We start from the raw sequence: 18,991 nt of genomic DNA, 5'->3' as shown, positions 1-18,991 counted from the left end.
ATAGCTTTAAAAAAAAAAAAAAGAATTGGCCTGAGTTAATCGTGCATTTACTGGTTCATAATGGAAACCAGTTTTTAAATGTCTAAAATTGTGAATTTTATTTTCAATTAATTTCCAGGCCAGTACCTTTAGAATCATTGATTAACTTAATCAGATATTTATTACTTATCTTTGTTAACATCAACCAATTTTATACAATTAGTTCATTTAAAACTAATGAATGGCATGTTTTTTATTTAATGAATATAATTAAATATTTATTTTTATGCTTGCTGTACAACAATTATTTACTAATATGGCCTATTAACCCCTCTGACAGATTTAGTGGACACTTGGCCTTCCCACAGTTACTCCCCAGTGGTCCTAGCCCCAGCAAGCTTTTGTCTTAACATTTGGCAGGCTGCTTGGTTTTTCACTCATTCTATAATATCCGCTGTAATCTGCCTCCCTGTCAGATATACTTTCTTCCTTTGAACTCATCACCTTGGATTTTCTGCATCATCTGGTCATCCTCCCAGTCCTCCCAGCTCCCCTTGCCATAATCTATTAATTCAGCTTTCTGTGTTCATCATTCTAACTCAGTGTCCTTTCAATTTTACTTTCTTTAGTTTATGACTTTGGTTCACATTCTCTCCATAACTGATATATTTATCCCCTCTCTTTTCAGTAAAATCCTGTCTCATTGTTTCTCAAATCAAATGGGTGTTCTCTGACGCTGACTTTCATCCTCTGGATAGCTCAAATCCTACAGACTTGGGTGGGTAGCTCAAATCCCACAGACTTGGGTATGTAGCTCAAATCCCACAGACTTGGGTGGGTAGCTCAAATCCCACAGACTTGGGTGGGTAGCTCAAATCGCACAGACTTGGGTGGGTAGCTCAAATCCCACAGATTTGGGTGGGTAGTTCAAATCACACAGACTTGGGTGGGTAGCTCAAATCACACAGACTTGGGTCCTAGGAGTTTCTTAAAATCCACCTTGCAGAAGCCAAGTATTGTATTTCACATCTCTTATCAGAATAGATCATCTCCTATATTTTACTTTATCTTCTCTGAAAATTTAAAGAATGATTCATTCACTTTTATTTTCCAGATTCAGAGCCAAATAATCATTTTTGACTGTTTTCTGTATGCATTTTTATATACAAAGATGCTTATAAATTTAAAATTCACTAAAACATCTATATATTTTCCTTTTAAATTTTTTGTAAATTTACCTTTTGTATGCATTCACTTTACATCCTGTTCACTGCCCCCTCCTAGTCCCCCCTTCCACAACCCTTCTCCCATCCTCCTCCCCTTCTCCTCTAAGCAGGTGGAGACCCTTAGCATCCCCCAACCCTGGCACTTCAAGTCTCTGAGAGGCTAGGTGCTTTCTGTCCCACTGAGGGGCTGGCCTATTTTTAATGAAATGTTTTGGTTAATGATGCAATCTACATTCTAGTTTCAGATTTTCTATTCGTTCTTGACTTACTTTTGCATATATATATACACATATGTATATATATATATATATGTATGTATATATATATATATATATAATTTGTACTTATTAATTTATCCATCCAACTAAGTCATATACCTAGATAATACACCACATTTGTAGTGTTTGTTTGTAATTCTTATTGTTTATAGTTATAATGTGCAACTTTTTGCCTCATAATTTAATTCTTCTTTGTTATCTTTTTTAAATTGTCCTGTGTAAATATTTGTCAGTTCCAACTACCTGAGCAGCTTTGAAAGCTTACTGCTGCTAGCCCTAGTACCAAGGACTCAGTGGGCTGGAGATAATAGAACAACAGACACAGTTCTCGATGCTACTCCTGCGAAGTTCTGCCTAGCTATAACCGTTCAAAGAATTCTCTGTTCATTTTTTTTTAAGCCTTCCCAGTTATCGGTTATTGGACACCAGGACACCCTACCAATCAACAGTAACTAGCAGAGTTGTTCCATCAAATCCAGGACTACAGAGAAGCACAGACTTTGTACCATAAAAGCAGGTCTCCAACACTGGAGTTGAGCAAGGTCCAGGACTATAGTTTAAGATGTGGCCCTTGAGTGTGCCTAGTTCTGTCAGGGGCTCATCTGACAGGTAACCATTTCAACCTATGACCTAGAGATCCAAACTGACAAATTAAAAATTTTAACTTTAAATGAAGAGCTACTAATAACCTTTTCAAAACTAGTGCATAGCAAAAGAGGTTTCATCCAATACCGGGGCCAAGCAAAGACTAACAGTATTGTCTCCACAGCCTCCATAAAGTAGAACTAACTTCAGACTCAGGGTTTCACTACTAACAGTGCAATGAAGGCCTCTACATGAAATCCACACCAAGAGCTAAAGTTTAACTCACCTGTGGTATTGGTTTAACAGGCTTGTCCAGTAAACCTCCAACATAAATAGTGTTAGGAAGCAGGGGGCGAGCAAACTCTAAGGCAAAGTCAGAACTAAGAAACCACAGCTCAGCTTTCTGTAAGAGATGAGACGAAACTGGCTGAGAGTCTTCTTCAAAATGCTCCCGGATGGTGCCGTCGAACTGAGAATGTATTTTCTTTTGTCTCATGGAGAAATCAATTCTCATCAGAAAATTCTTGACTCGGCCCCAGAAGTCCATTTTGTCAGTCAGGAGAGAACCAGACATTGGAACATAAGACAAGGGGCTTGGGAGTCCAAAGTCAATACTGCTAGCCAGTACAGAAAGAAAAACTACAAATGGTTTTCCAATCTTCTCAGCAATCAGGAAAGAACAGAGACCCAACGCATCAAAATACAACAGGTCAAAGTTTTCATTCCTTAAGGAATCCATGATGTCACCTCTGCTTAGCAAGTGACTGCATGAAGTCCCATAGTGCTCATAAAGCTTTACGATGGCTTGGAATTCATGTCTGGAATAGGAAAGTATAACAAATACCGTAGGAAGTGTCAGTTTCACACTATTCACACACTATTTCACACAAGGACAGTGCTTTAAGGAAGCCTTGCAACTACATCTCTCCACTTGGTTTGTAGAGATTATCTTTAACTCTGCTAACTGGTTCCTCATATTTCTGCCCCCTAAAATGTTTCCACTTCTTCTCACTCCGTTAAAAACCCCATCACCATCAATGTAAACATAGTTCCTTCTCTTTGTTTGCTGTTACTGACCATGACAGTTCTGAGCTCTCCCTGTAATCGTTCAAATATGTGATTTTTCTCTTTAAACCACATTTATTTCAAGTTCTCAAGTGACTGTATTATTTCCCCACCAATCTGTGTTAACTTGGGACCATTCCCTCACTGATGATAGCAACTGTTTTTAAACCCTGTGCATCTTACATTCTGTCAATTATGTCACAGAGGAACTTCTATAATATTAGAATATTGTTTAAAAAAATCTCAGAAAATGGATTTTTTCTTTCTATTCTAGAAATTAAGCCATTAAATATAAAACTACAAGACTCGGTCTGGAGAAATGGCTCAGTGGTAAGAGCACTGACTGTTCTTCCTAAGGTCCTGAGTTCAATTCCCAGCAACCACATGGTGGCTCACAACCATCTGTAATGAAATCTGATGCCCTCTTCTGGAGTGTCTGAAGACAGCTACTTACATATAATAGATAAATACATCTTTAAAAAAAAACTACAAGACTCATTTAAACTTTATTTTTAAGTAAAAAATGCATGCTGACATAACTATTCTTAGTTGATAATGCTGCAGTTCTGGACACACCCAGTCATGACTCTACTCTGAAACATTTTTCACATCATTCTCTTCTATATTTAAAAAATAAATCCTTTTCTATAAAACTAGAGAAATGGATGATAAAATTCTTGCACAGAGATCCTGCTATCTAGAGACCATAGATCCAAGATGGGATGAGAGAGTGTGTATCTAAACAGTGCTACAACTATTATGGTACAGCACCCCACAACAAAAAACCTCACAAGCTGAGAACCCAGAATCACTTAGATCTCTGCCTCTTGTGTGGAAAACTTCAATCACGATGTGGACTGAGTGGTGTAAGATTCTCACCCAGCTGGAGGTTTGGCCATGTAGAAGTTTTAATCTTTAATAGATACATACTGTCTAATGGAAGGTGTTTGGGGGCCCCCGCTTAGGAGATTAAGATAGTTCTCATGGGACCCTGAGTTATTTCTCGAGAAATTATTATAAAACAAGTAACGCTACCTCCTCAATGAATACAAACATACATCTCACCATGGTGCCATTCCAACATTCTTACATGAGTTCAGCTGACAGTGACACCAGTACCTTGAACTTCCTAAGCTATACCCCAAATAAAAATAAATTATTTTTCTTACAAAATCACCATCTTCAATTATTCTGCCTTATTACTCTGAAATAAAAAGATGAAAGTTCTATCTTAGTTTCTTTGAATATGTAACATATAAAAATTGTACATGAAGTCTTGTAAGAAAGACACAGATGTAACTGATCCCTTTTCCTACAGACTTGTCTTCATTAATAAAGACAACACAGATTGAATGAGTGCTAATAATAATTTTTCCACTCTACTGCTGTTCTGCATCAGTTTTTTATCCCTCCATTCTATCATTCACCCAACCAATCACGTGTCCATCACCCACATTTACACTTCAGCTTTCCTTTTAGCCATCCATCCACCCTTCCATCATCCACCATCCACCCACCCATCCATCCATCATCATCCAAACATCCTTTTCTCTTGAACTCATTCATCTATTTTTTGTATTACTTTATTCATGACATTTTGGTTCAGAGATTTGATGCAAATTACCTGCCATGAAGGCTTTCTTTCACAAGGAGATCAAATTGTCTTTGAATTTTATTTCGTTGCTCTTCAGGTGGAACCCAATTAATTACCTGGTATGATTTTTGCTGTTTGTTTAAACCTAAAAACAATACCAATTAGTTTAAAAGATAAATATACAATAAAATAAGGTTTTACATTAATATTATAATACAAAAATAATTTATCTCACTAGCTTCATATCTATGAAAATTAGTATTTAAAATACCCTTATTTTGTCCCTTTTCATTCATTTGACTATATAGCTAAGTAGTATTTATTGACACTTTATAATGACTCATAAATTCACTGTATTAGAGAAACCCTGTCTCGAAAAACCAAAAATAAAAAAAATTCACTGTATATAATTTGTGCATATTTTCACTTACCAACCTCTCCACCTATATATGAAAAAACAGAGACATACTGTGTGGGATACTAGTCAAGTCTGAGCACGCAGTTAAGTAGTGTGGTTTGTATTCAGAACATATATGTGATTCCAAAGTTTCAGTTCTTTCTCCTTCCCCCATCAAAAAAAATTCAGTCTTGTTACTCAAAATCTCAATTAAAAAATAGTTTGGGGTTTATTAATTTTTGATTACTTGACAGGGTATTTTACTAGCTACATAATTCTGAATGGCCTTAAATCACAGTCCACCTTCCAAAGGATCCTAAACACTGGAAGTAAATGAATCTCCACTTTAGTTAGTACAAGCAGACTTTATCAGTTATTCAAAATGTTTGGCATTACACTCTGCAGCTTGCCTTATGACCATTTTCAGGTCCCACTTCGCATTTAAGTGTTTCTGTCTTGCCTAGACCACTAAAGAAAAGCCCCACTGCAACTGCTTTGTTTTAATTTCAAGGCAGGCAAAGACAGAATAGTCTTCACCTGAACTTCACTCAGGAGCTTCAGTAATTTGCATTGGGAGACAGAATGTGGAATTGGGTCACGCAGTTTAGCTATGTGCTTCTTTGATATCTCAGACGGAACCAGGCTTCTCAGTTATAGTATTAACTATGTCTCACAGTATCAAGGACATTCACCAGCCATGTACAATCAAGAAAAACATTAGGCATGTTCAGTAATGACATATATATATAGTGGCTCACATATCAGGATGTGCCATCTGCCACACAAAAATCAGCAGGCATGGTATTTCAGGGGTAGAATGGTGTAGTTATAATCTCAAAACTTAACAAATTATTTTAAAAAATAAGTAAAACCTTGGGATCACCAGCAAGCTCTGGGATGCTCATCCTTGTAGGTGAAGAAGTCATATGACAAGTACCAAGTTTGACCGCCTGAAATGAGCTGGACATTAATGTTTCGGAAGCAAACTGTGGCATTTAATCAGTAAAACCAACCTGGGAATGGTTACTATAATGGATAGTGACCTAGAAGTAGTATTTATAGTAGTCTGAGTCACAGGAAAGTAAGGCATATTCCAATTTATCATGACATTTCTCAAAGAGAAGTAAATGAAGAGGTTAATGTATTGCTAATAGACCAATATAATGCAAGAGTTCCAAAATACAGGCACGGGGAATGGTGCAGAGACTGAGGGAATGGTGAAGCAATAACTGACACAGCTCAAGACCCATCCCATGGGGAAGCACCAGTCTCTAAACAACTAAATATACTCTGTTATGCTTACAGACAGGAGCATGCTGTCCTCTGAGAGGCTCCACCCAGCAGCTGACTCCCACAGATACAGACACCCACAGCCAAACAGTGGCTGGAGCTTGGGGACTTTTGTAGAAGAATAAGAGGAAGGATTGCAGGCTCTGAATTGGATAGGAACTCCACAGGAAGACAAAAAGAGGCTGAACCACTAAGCAAAGAACATACCAGGGGTTGGCCTAGGCCTCCCCACTCGTATGTAGCAAAAGTACAGCTTGACCTTCATGTGAGTCCTGAACAACTGGAATGAGGGCTATCCCAGAAGCTGTTGCCTATAAGTGGGATATGTTCTACTAACTGGCTGCCCTGTCTGGCTTCAGTGGGAGAGACAGCGCCTAGCCCTGCAGAGACTTGAAGTGCCAGGGTGGGGTGGGAGAATGATAACCAGGGAGCTCCCATTGACTCAGAGGACAAAGGGAGAAGGATGGGAGAAACATTATGGGAGGGGCAGGGGGTATAATGTAAAGTAAATAAGTAAAAAAAAAAACTATAAAATGACACTTTAAAAAAAGAAAATAATTATAAGTCCCATAGACAATCAAGATTAAAAGTTACACCTGATATGCCTGCAATGTTTATAAGTGTGAGGGCACCTTCTATTATTTGTGCTATGCTTCATACCATAGTTTGGTAACTATTAATTGAATTTATTTTAGTTTTTCTCTATCAGATAAAATAAATTGTATTGCTTGTGAGGGAAAAAAGAGTTCCAAGTATGGGAATCAAAGAACTTGAATCACCAAAAGAGAGACAACAATTAATTTGTGTTCACAGAGCTCTTGGATAAGGGAAAAGCAAAGTCTTTGAGGAAAACTCAGAGATGAGAAGTGCTAACCAGTCTATTCTCTTCCTCCTAAAAGCCTATAAGCTTTATTTACAAATGGGGGGAGGAAATAATTATATCCTTTACTAAACATTAGCTCTAGACACTATGAATAGTCCAAAAATGTAACTGTGGTCTTTCATCCAGAGTAGAAGTTATGGCTCATGAATAGTTGGAAGAACTCTAGCTGCAGTCCAGCTCACACTGATTCCAGCCTGTCCCAAACTAGAATTGAGACGACCAGCATTTGCATAATCTTCAGGTTGGACCCCTGAACTAACTATTATTTATTTTTTCCAACAAAAATCACTTTGAGTCTTTGTCCTCAATGTAGAAATGATGAGATTTGGGTCCTTAAAGAAATAATTAAGATATATTTTAAAAAGAAAGAAAGAAAAAAGAAAAACAAAAGAAAAATGGAGTACAGAGCTAAACAAAGAATTCTCAACTGAGGAATACCAAATGACTGAGAAGCACCTAAAGAAATGTTCAACATCCTTAGTCATCAGGGAAATGCAAATCAAAACAACCCTGAGATTCCACCTCACACCAGTCAGAATGACTAAGATCAAAAACTCAGGTGACAGCAGATGCTGGAAAGGTTGTGGAGAAAGAGGAACACCCCTCCATTGCTGGTGGGATTGCAAGCTGGTACAACCACTCTGGAAATCAGTTTAGTGCTTCCTCAGAAAATTGGACATAGTAATACCTAAGGACCCAGCAATACCACTCCTGGGCATATACCCAGAAGATGCTCCAACAGGTAATAAGGAAACATGTTCCACTATGGTCATAGCAGCCTTATTTATTTATAATAGTCAGAAGCTAAAAAGAATCCAGATGTCCCTCAACAGAGGAATGGATACAGGAAATGTGATACATTTGCACAATGGAGTACTACTCAGCTATTAAAAACAATAAATTTATGAAATTCTTAAGGAAATGAATGGGTCTGGAGAATATCATCCTGAGTGAGGTAACCCAATCACAAAAGAACACACATGGTATGCACTCACTAATAAGTGGATATTAGCTCAGAAGCTCGAAATACACAAAATACAATCCACAAACCACAAGAAATTCAAGAAGAAGGAAGACCAAAGTGTGGATACTTCGATCCTTCTTAGAAGGGGGAACAAAATACCCATGGAAAGGAGTTGCAGAGGCAAAGTGTAGAGTAGAGACTGAAGGAAAGACAATCCAGAGACTGCCCCACCTGGGGATCCATCCCATATACAATCATCAAACCCAGACACTATTGTGGACACCAGCAAGCGCTGACTGACAGGAGCCTTATATAACTGTCTCCTGAGAGGCTCTGCCAGTGCCCAACTAATACAGAAGTGGAAGCTCACAGCCATCCATTGGACTGAGCACAGGATCCCCAATGAAGGAGCTAGAGAAAAGACCCAAGGAGCTGAAGGGGTTTGCAGCCCCATAGAAGGAACAACAATATGAACTAACTAGTACCCCAGACTTCCCAAAGAGGACACATGGTGGGACTCATGGCTCCAGCTGCATATATAGAGAAGATGGCCTAGTTTGTCATCAATGGGAAGAGAAGCCCTTGGTTCTGTGAAGGCTTTATGCCCCAGTGTAGGGGAATGCCAGGGCCAGGAAGCAGGAGAGGGTGGGTTGGTAAGCAGAGGGAGAGGGGAGGGAATAAGGTTTTTTTTTTCCTTCGGAGAGGAAACCAGGAAAGGGAATAACATTTGAAATGTAAATAAAGAAAATATCTAATAAAAAAAAAGTTTTCATATGTCTGTCACTGTACCAATACCATGCAGTTTTTATCACAATTTCTCTGTAGTACAGTTTGAGGTCAGGAGCCATTCTTTTATTGTTAAGAATTTTTTTCACTATTATGGGTTTTTTGCCTTTCCAGATAAATTTGAGAATTGCTCTTTCCATGTCTTTGAAGAATTGTGTTGGGATATTGATGGGGATTACATCAAATCTGTAGATTGTCTTTGGTAAAATGGCCAGTTTTACTATGGTAATTCTGCCAATCCAGGAGCATAGATCTCTCCATTCTCTGAGATCTTCGATTTCTTTCTTGAGACACTTGAAGTTATTGTCATACAGATATTTCACTTGTTTCGTTAGAGTTACCCCAAGATATTTTATATTATTTGTGGCTACTGTAAAGAGAGGTGTTTCCCTAATTTCTTTCTCAGCCTGTTTATCATTTGTATAAATGAAGACTACTGATTTATTTGAGTTAGTTTTATATCTGGCCACTTTGCTGAAGTTGTTTATCAGCTGGAGAAGTTCTCTGGTAGAATTTTTGGGGTTGCTTATGTATACTATCATATCATCTGCAAATAGTGATACATTTATTAATTCTTTGCCAATTTGTATTCCCTTGATCTCTTTTTGTTGTCTTATTGTTCTAGCTAGCACTTCGAGTACTATATTGAATAGATAGGGGGAGTGGGCATCTTTGTCTAGTCCCTGATATTAGTGGGATTGCTTTTAATTTATATTGGCTGTTGATTTGCAGTAAATTGCTTCTATTATGTTTAGGTATGGGCCTTGAATTGCTGATCTCTCCAATACTTTTAAAATGAAGGGGTGTTGTATTTTGTCAAATGCTTTTTCTGCATCTAAGGGGATGATCATATGATTTTTTTTCTTTGAGTTTGTTTATATAGTTCATTACGTTGATGGATTTCCATATATTGAACCAACCTTGCATCTCTGGGACGAAACCTACTTGATCGTGGTGACTGATGGTTTTGCTGTGTTCTTGGATTTGGTTTGCAAGAACTTTATTGAGTATTTTGCATCAATATTCATAAGCGAGTTTGATCTGAAGTTCTCATTTTTTGGTTAGGTCCTTGTGTGATTTAGGTATCAGAATAATTGTGGCTTCATAGAATGAATTAAGTAGTGTTCCTTTTGTTTCTATTTTATGGAATAGTTTGAGGAATATTAGTTTAGGTCTGGTAGAATCCATCTGGTTCTGGGATTTTTTTGGTTGGTAGGTTTTTAATGACTTCTTCTATTTCCTAATGGGATATGGCACTGTTTAAACAATTTACCTGGTCTTGATTTAACTTTGGTATGGGGTATCTGTCTAGAAAATCATCCATTTCATCTAGATTTCCCAGTTTTGTTGAATATAGGCTTCTGTAGTATGATTTGATTTTTTTAATTTCCTCCATTTCTGTTGTTATGTATACCTTTTCATTTTTGATTTTGTTAATTTGGATACTGCCTCTGTGCTCTTTAGTTAGTTTCACTAGTGGTTTATCTATCTTGTTGATTCTCTCAAAGAACCAGCTTTTGGTTTTGTTGATTCTTTGTATTGTTCTCTTTATTTCTGTTTGGTTTATTTTAGCCCTTAGTTTGACTATTTCCTGCCTTCTACTCCTGTTGGATGTGTTTGCTTCTTTTTGTTCTAGAGCTCTCAGGTGTGTTGCTAAGTTACTAATGTAATACCTCTCCAGTTTCTTTACCAGGGCACTTAGTGCTATGAATTTTCCTCTTAGCACTGCTTTCACTGAGTCCCATAAGTTTGAGTATGATGTGTCAATATTTTCATTAAATTCCAGGAAGTCTTTAATTTCTTTCTTTATTTCTTTCCTGACCAAGTTATCATTGAGTAGAAAGCTGTTCAGTTTCCACACGTATACGGGCTTTCTGTTGCTTTTGCTGTATTGAAGACCAGCCTTAGGCCGTGGTGATCTGATAGGATGCATGAAATTGTTTCAATCTTCTTCTATTGGCTGAGGTTTTTTTATGACTAATTATATGGTTGATTTTGGAGAAGGTACCATGAGGTGCTGAGAAGAAAGTATATTCTTTTGTTTTAGGGTGAAATGTTCTATAAATATCTGTTAAATCCATTTGGTTCATAACTTCTGTTAGTTTCACTGTGTCTATTTTTAGTTTCTGTTTCAATGACTTGTCCATTGGTGAGAGTGTGGTGATGTAAGTCTCCCACTATTATTTTGTGGGATTCAATGTGTGTTTTGAGCTTTATTAAAGTTTCTTTTATGACATGTTGATCAATGGAATAGAATTGAAGACCCAGAAATAAAACTTACAGACACTTGATCTTTGACAAAGAAGTCAAAAGTATACAATGGAAAAATGAAAGCATCTTCAATAAATGGTGCTGGTCTAACTGGATGTCTGTATGTAGAAAAATAAAAATAGACCCATATTTGTCACTTTGCACAAAACTCAAATCCAAGTGAATCAAGGATTTCAACATAAAACAAGATACACTGAATCTAATAGAAGAGAAAGTAGGAAAAAGCCTTGAACTCATTGGCACGGGAGACATTTCCTAAGCAGAACTCCAATGGCTCATGCTCTAAGATCAAGAATTGACAACATGGGACCTCATGAAACTGGAAAGCTTCTGTAAGGCAAAAGACATAGTCAATAGGACAAATTGGCAACCTACGGATGGGTAAAAACATCTTCACTAACCCCACATCTGATAGAGAGCTGATATCCAAAATATATAAAGAACTCAAGAAGTTAACCACCAAAAAACCAAACAACCCAATCAAAAAATGGGGTATAGAACTAAACCGAGAATTCACAACAGAGGAATCTCAAATGGCTGAGAAGCACCTAAAGAAATGTTCAAAGTCCTTAGTGATCAGAGAAATGCAAATCAAAATGATCCTGAGACTCCACCTATACCAATCAGAATAGCTAGGATCAAAACCTCAGGTAATAACATATGTTGGTGAGGATGTGGAGAAAGAAGAACACTTCTCCATTGCTGGTAGGATTGCAAACTGGTACAACCACTCTGGAAATCAATCTGGAGGTTCCTCAGAAAATTAGAAATAGATTTAACTGAAGACCCAGCAATACTACTCTTGGGAATATACTCAAAAGATGCTCCACCATGCCACAGGGGCATATGTTCCACTATATTCATAGTAACCTTGTTTGTGATAGCCAGAAGCTAGAAACAACCCAGATGTCCCACGACAGAAGAATGGATACAGAAAATGTGGTTCATTTACACGATGGAATACTACTTAACTACTAAGAACAAGGACATCCTGAGTTTTGCAGGGAAATGGATCAAACTAGAAAATATCATCCTGAGTGAGGTAACTCAGACCAAAAGGACATGCATGGTATGTACTCACTAATAAGTGGATATTAGCCAAAAAAGAAAAGTTCAAGATATGCAAGATACAGTCCATAGAACTCAAAAAGGTCAACAAACTGAAGGGCCCAAGTGAGGATGCCTCAGTCCCAACTGGGAGGGAGAAGAAAGCAATCACAAGGGGTGGAGGAGGAAATTGGGAAGGAAAGAGGATGGTGGGAAGAGGGGAACACGATCTGGTATTGGGTCAGGGAAAAGGACTTAAGCCCTGAGGGCCGGCAGAAAGAATGGAAACAGGCAACCCAGGAAGGTAGGAGGTTGAGGGGACCCTCCAGAATGTACCAGAGACCTGAGAGGTGAGGACTTCAGTTTTTTTTTTTTTTTTTTTTTTTTTTGCCCTACAGTGGGGAGAGGGAACTCCCCCACTGAATGAGCCCACCTCTAGCAGAAAGACTGGGCATCAAGTGAAGAATAGGGTTGCCATCCCACAGTCAACTCTGACCCACAATTGTTCCTGTCTGAAAGAACTGCAGGGATGGAAATGGAGGAGAACCTGAGGAAAAGAAGGTCCAGCGACAGACTCAAAGTAGGATCCAGCTCAAAGTGAGGCCCCAAAGCCTGACACTATTACTGAGGCTATGAAGCACTCACAAAAAGGGACCTAGCATGGCCACACTCTGGAAGACCCAACAAACAGCTGAAAGAGTCAGATGCAGATATTTGCATCCAATCAATGGGCAGAAGTTGATGGCCATTGTCGTTGAATTAGGAAAAAGCTGAAAGAATCTGAAGAGGAGGGTGACCCTGTAGGAGGACCAGCACTCTCAAGTAACCTGGATCCCGGAGATCTCTCAGACACTGGACTACCAACCAGGCAGCATACACCAGCTGATATGAAGCCCCCAACACACATATACAACAGAGGACTGCTGGGTCTGGGTTCAGGCAGAAAAGATGCAACTAACTCTCAAGAGATTGGAGACCCCCAGGAGTTTAGAGGTCTGGTGGGGTGGGTGGTTGTGGGTTGGGGACATCCTCATGGAGACAGGGAGGTGGGGAGGAGGTATGGGATGTGGAACAATCAGAGGGTAGACCTAGAAGGGAATAAAATCTGGAGTGTTTAAAAAACAAGATTAAATAAAAAGAAAGAATATGTGTGTGTATGTGTGTGTGTATGTATACATATATATATACATATATATATATGTATATATGTATGAGTTTTCACAACAACCAAATAACAAATAATTAAGATCTAGGAAGGAGAATATGATTAGATCCATCTGAAAAGATAAAATTCACTGGATCTTATGCAAATGTTCACTTAAGGAGAACTCAGTAAATGAAGACATTAATAAGAACAGTTAACCTCAATTCGTTCTGAGGATAATTGTTTTTCCCCAGCTGGTCTTATCATTGCAGAATGGTTTCAGAGACACAGTAGCCATGTTCATTAAAATAGAGGCAACTACAGAATGCTCGGTTGGCCAATAAAGTAGACTAATGTTTTGACACTTTTTAAAAAAAGATTTATTTATTTATTTATTTAATATATGTGATTACAATGTCACTCTCTTCAGACACCAGAAGAGGGCATTGGATCCCCATTACAGATGGTTGTAAGACACCATGTGGTTGCTAAGAACTGAACTCATGATCTCTGGAAGAGCAGTCAATGCTCTTAACTGCTGAGCCATCTCTCCAGCCTGAATTGACACTTTTGTTGTTATTCTTTTCTTTGTGTTTTTGATAACAGGGTTTCTCTGTATATCCTAGCTGTGTCCTGGGCAATATTCTACAAGAAACTAGGAATGTGTTTATGTACATCTAATATGTGATGATGTTTCTCTCATTGCAAGGATTCTCAACCTTGGGGATCAAGGACTATAAATGAGAGAGATGCCACTACTGGCTGCCTTAAGGATTCACTGGCAGTATTTTTGCTTTTTGTTCTGAAAGACTCACTCTCCTTTAGAGGTCTTGTCACAGAAAAGGAATGCTACCACTGAAGATACAAAATAGTTGTGTAGAACTCAAAGGCAATGTGGCACCCTTGCCATCTTTGTCCAATCTAGCCTCTGAACCGATGGTAAAGAAACAGTGCTGTTCCAATTAGAACGACAATTCATGCACTCAAAACTCCATACTCAATTCAATACCAAGAGGGTATTTGGTTTTATCACACATGGGAGTTGAGGAAGAGAAAGCCCAACTTAATATCTATGTACAAATTACATGCCCTATAATTAAAGCCAATGTTTCAGACAATGCTTATTCTTCCAGAACAATTTAAAATGGCCCAACTTTTTAGGAAATAATTTTATGTAAAACACTTATGTTTCAGGCAGTGCAATACTAGTTGTTAACTCAAAGGAAAAAAGTATATGTTTATGCAAAAAGCATTATGCAAATAAAACACTATACAATAAACACTAAAGAATTACTCTTAAACACAAGAATAAATTTTCATAATAATGTGAATAACTAATAATAATAAAATAAATAATAATGAGAAAAATAAGGGAATACAGCCTCTGGTATTATTTATATAAATTTTTGAATAAGTAAGCAGACACCTAGTAATGTATTGGGAACTAAGCAGAAGTGAATATGGTCAAAAAGGATAGTCAAAACCAATGATCACAAAAGCTTATGTGCGAATGAAATCTGTAAATGACAAATATGTAGACACATCTTAATAATGTTGATGGGATTGTAGCCTATGCCCAACATTCTATTTTCATACATTTAATTTTATTTAGCTCATGCTATAATAGTAACACTTGAATAACTTTTAAAGAAAAGAAAAAAAAACATCAATTTGTGGCCAAGAGAATTTAAATACTAGAAATAATTTACATATGTACTTCAAACAAAAAGTGAAAAGAATAGGAACTACTTATATAAAAATGTTTTTACCCATTGTACACCAAAAAGTGGAGGGAATTTATTATTTGGTTGAGTATTTTTATAATAGAGTTTATGAACGAGGGCAAGTCATCTTGAGTGGAGGATTCTAAGTTAAAAAAAATCAAAGGGACAGCTGGAATTAACAAAACAGAAAACTATGGAGAGAACCAAACAATGCAAAATCCTGAGGGGAGTGCTTCCAAAATCAGTTTAATACATACATGACTGCTCCTTCTCAAATGAGCAATGACTTGATGAAAAATCTCCAATTCAGTATACCCAGAAGTTACACATAATCTATCTCAAATGTCCAATTCATGTGTATTTCAAACTGTTAGTTTTTAGTGAGTATTTACAGAAGTCTTTCAATTGTTTTGAAATAGGGAGCATTTTGCACATTTATGTTGCCTCTATGATTATCTCTCTGAAGATTACAATATTTGCAAGAAAAGTTACTGCATTTTATTCAGTTCCACAAAACACGTAACTATGAAATCAGATCTACCATGTACAATATATTAAGACTCTGTACACCTCACTACACTGAAGAAAGTGAGCAAGGTTCATAAAGAAATAGAATGATCCAGGATTCCAGGATCCTGGGAGTTGAGACACCCTTATAGCATCTGGGTTCCAATCTGCTACCTACTTATTGAAATAAGCCAAGATTGATGAGAGTGAAAATAATCTGATCAGCAGAAGAGATCTAAAAACATAAATCCTGAGCAACCGGTTGTAAGCAGCCACCAAGAATCACTGGAATGACTGTGAGGAACCCTTATAACCAAAGAAGTCAAGTCATTTGAGGCATTCACATGGTCAACAATGAGGCACAGAATTCTGTGTTACAGAAGGGAAAAGAGCCCAGACTTCCAACCCTTACATGTTCCTTTAAGGCACTTCCATATACTTCTGATTTATGTATAAATTGGGAAAAATATTACCCATGAGCCCTAGAAACCTTGCTTTCTAATTGTGTCTAAAGTAATTTAGTTGATGAAGTTGAAGTTTGTTCATAGCTATTAAATGTTTCAATATCTTAAACTGATAATTTGGTTAGGAAAAAGTAACCAATCAGGACATTTCTGAAGTTTAGATAGAATGTTTTCATTTTACTTTCTTCTACAGAAAATAGACTATGGTTGAGAGTAACTTAGGACCAACATTTGGAGCACAAGACATACCATAATGTATTCCCTAATTCAGAGTTTACACATGGTTTGTTAAAAAGCCTATAACATTCCGGAGTTTACCATAGGCCACAGAAACTGCCAAATTAAGGTGAATGAATATACACTACTGCTGAGAAATCAGATGCTTACCTAGGCAGATGCAAACAGCACAGAAATAGTATTTGACCAGTAGTAGGTAACCCTACTCAAAGCGGGTTATACATGCTTTATAAGTATTTGAATATTAACAAGATATGCAATTGAACTTTAAGGATTATAATGACTCAGGGTACTTTTTATAATAGATGTCTATATTTATATATGTTTTCAAAGTAACACACTGAGAAACCTAAGAACTAAAATCTCAAATTCTTCCAACTCTGCTACATTTAAGTTACTGGGGTCTTTGTGTATTTATCTAACCACAGAATTTGATTATCTCAACTTTAGATATGAATCAATTAAGAATTTTTAACATCAGTATGAATCATTGTTAAATAGAAGGTGATATTAAACTGATCATGCAGTCATCTTAGTGTGTAATTAAAAGGCATTTAGGATAACTAACACTAAAGACCTTTGAAACAAACATATGGAAATTCAATAATATAGAAGCTTTCTAAAATATATACTATGCATTTAGTAAAAAGAGTTTACTCTTTTTTTTTTTTTTTAGTCTAGTGCATGTGACAATGCATCTCCAAGACATCAAAGATTGTCAAGTAAAAAGCCCAGTGTTTTTTAATGGGTATGGGTTAGTTGGGTTTTTTTGTTTTTTGTTTTTGTTCTCTTTTTCTTTTGAGTTGTTGGTTAGTGGGATCTCATATACCCCCAAACAATGCAACCTATTGCTCTTGGTAAGTCTCCAGAAATTTGTGGTAAGACCCTATGCTTTCATAGTGATAAATGTCCAGTGTATGATACCAGAAGAAAAATTTATTCAACAACCCTACAAAGATATAAACACTTCAAGCTGCAATAGTGACCTGGCAAGATTTACCAATTGGTGCAATTATGCTGCTAATTTTATTTGGGTACACAACCACTTTCTGATTGATATAAATCCTATTCCACTAAATGAAACTGATGCCTGATACTGTTTGTTGCATCAGAAACTCTTGACTAGCTATGTTATAGATTTCATGTGAGAACTAAATATTATTATTCTGTTAAGTATACAAAATATTAAACTGACCCCAATTTTTTATCTTCATGCTCATAAAACAGTAGAAGTCTCCACCAGCATTAAAGAAGCTTCTTTTTGCAGTAAATAGCAAGTAATACACAACTTTACAACATGCAAATATAATGAGACTGTGGAATGCTCAGCTATAAATGCAACATTTGTGTCATGTGCACATGCACACACAAACACATGCATAGACTCAGACAGGGTCATCAAAGAAAAAAATAAAAAAGATTGTAAGAACCATAAGAAGTGTACCTTTACAATGAAACAGTAATTTCTGCACATAACAGGGCCATTGCTACAAGCAAAACTCATAATGGATTTAATTGCCTGCCCAAGACCTTCAGAAGATCAAGCCAGCCAAAATCCCAGTGTAGACAAAACAGGGATCCAGAGTTGAAAAGCTATTGTCAATTGATGGCTGCCTATGGAGGGAGAGAAACTTTTCTTTGGGAATGTGATTTCTGAAAGTCTACCAATATTCTATATATGGTCCTCCGCCTGTGTACATAGAGGCAACACTAATTGGACTCTGTGGTTGAGGAAGAGGGAGAGGAAGAGGAAGGGGAAGAAGAAGAGGAAGAAAAAGGAGAAGGAGAAGGAGAGAAAGAGAAAGAGGAAGAGGAAAAAGAAGAAGAAGAAGAAGAAGAAGAAGAAGAAGAAGAAGAAGAACAACAACAACAACAACAACAACAACAACAACAACAACAAGCTCATGAAGTTGGTTGGGAAATTTTGGGGAACGAGAGAACAGTTGGAGGGGAGAAAACTGAGAGCGGATCTTCTCAAAACACACTATATGAATATATAAAATTCTCAAACAACAAATTCTTTTTTTAGAAAAAATCAGATCATTTTTATGATAACATGAAGTAGAAGAATATAGTAAATTTTTAAGTACCTGAGATGAATGGTATATCAAAAACAATGTTGGTCACCTGGTGACCATGCTCTTGGAGAACTTCAGAGGCACAATTCATCAGTAGGCAATGACTTCCACCTAGGAATGGGAAAGAACTCCATTTCACAATAGGTTTCTTGATGACAAGGCTGAAGTATCCAAAAGGCAATGGAAACTTGGGGAATGATGTGGAGAGTCAAGGGAGCTGCACATTGCACAACACACAGATAGAGACAAGCCCTTTTATCCCCATATCTCAATTTGGTTAAGATGATGTACATGGACCTGGGTCCATATCACATGGTAATCTTCACAAAAAAAAAATCTCTTTTATGATTAAAGATCTCCATGTCAGCGAGATGATGTTCTCTATGTTTAGGTCATAGAAGTTTAATGGGGTCTTAAAAGACTCTATACCCAAAAGATAACACTGCAGTGGCAGAAAATATATGAAACTTAT

At 37.1% G+C, this 18,991-nt stretch overlaps 1 protein-coding gene across 1 annotated transcript in view; it reads right to left on the bottom strand.

Moving 5' to 3' along the window:
* The window catches only part of LOC116083844 (UDP-glucuronosyltransferase 3A2-like), a 33,003-nt gene that overhangs the window by 10,925 nt on the left and 3,087 nt on the right, over positions 1-18,991 (bottom strand). The window contains exons 2-4 of the mRNA XM_031360627.1: positions 18,532-18,630; positions 4,758-4,872; positions 2,355-2,886 (exon numbers count right to left, since the gene is read on the bottom strand). Coding sequence (XP_031216487.1) covers positions 2,355-2,886; positions 4,758-4,872; positions 18,532-18,630 — 746 coding nt within the window. The remainder of the gene's footprint in view (positions 1-2,354; positions 2,887-4,757; positions 4,873-18,531; positions 18,631-18,991) is intronic.

Source organism: Mastomys coucha, unplaced genomic scaffold, assembly GCF_008632895.1.
Source record: "Mastomys coucha isolate ucsf_1 unplaced genomic scaffold, UCSF_Mcou_1 pScaffold8, whole genome shotgun sequence".
Lineage (NCBI taxonomy): Eukaryota > Metazoa > Chordata > Mammalia > Rodentia > Muridae > Mastomys > Mastomys coucha.
This window is presented reverse-complemented; position numbering and strand designations above follow the sequence as displayed.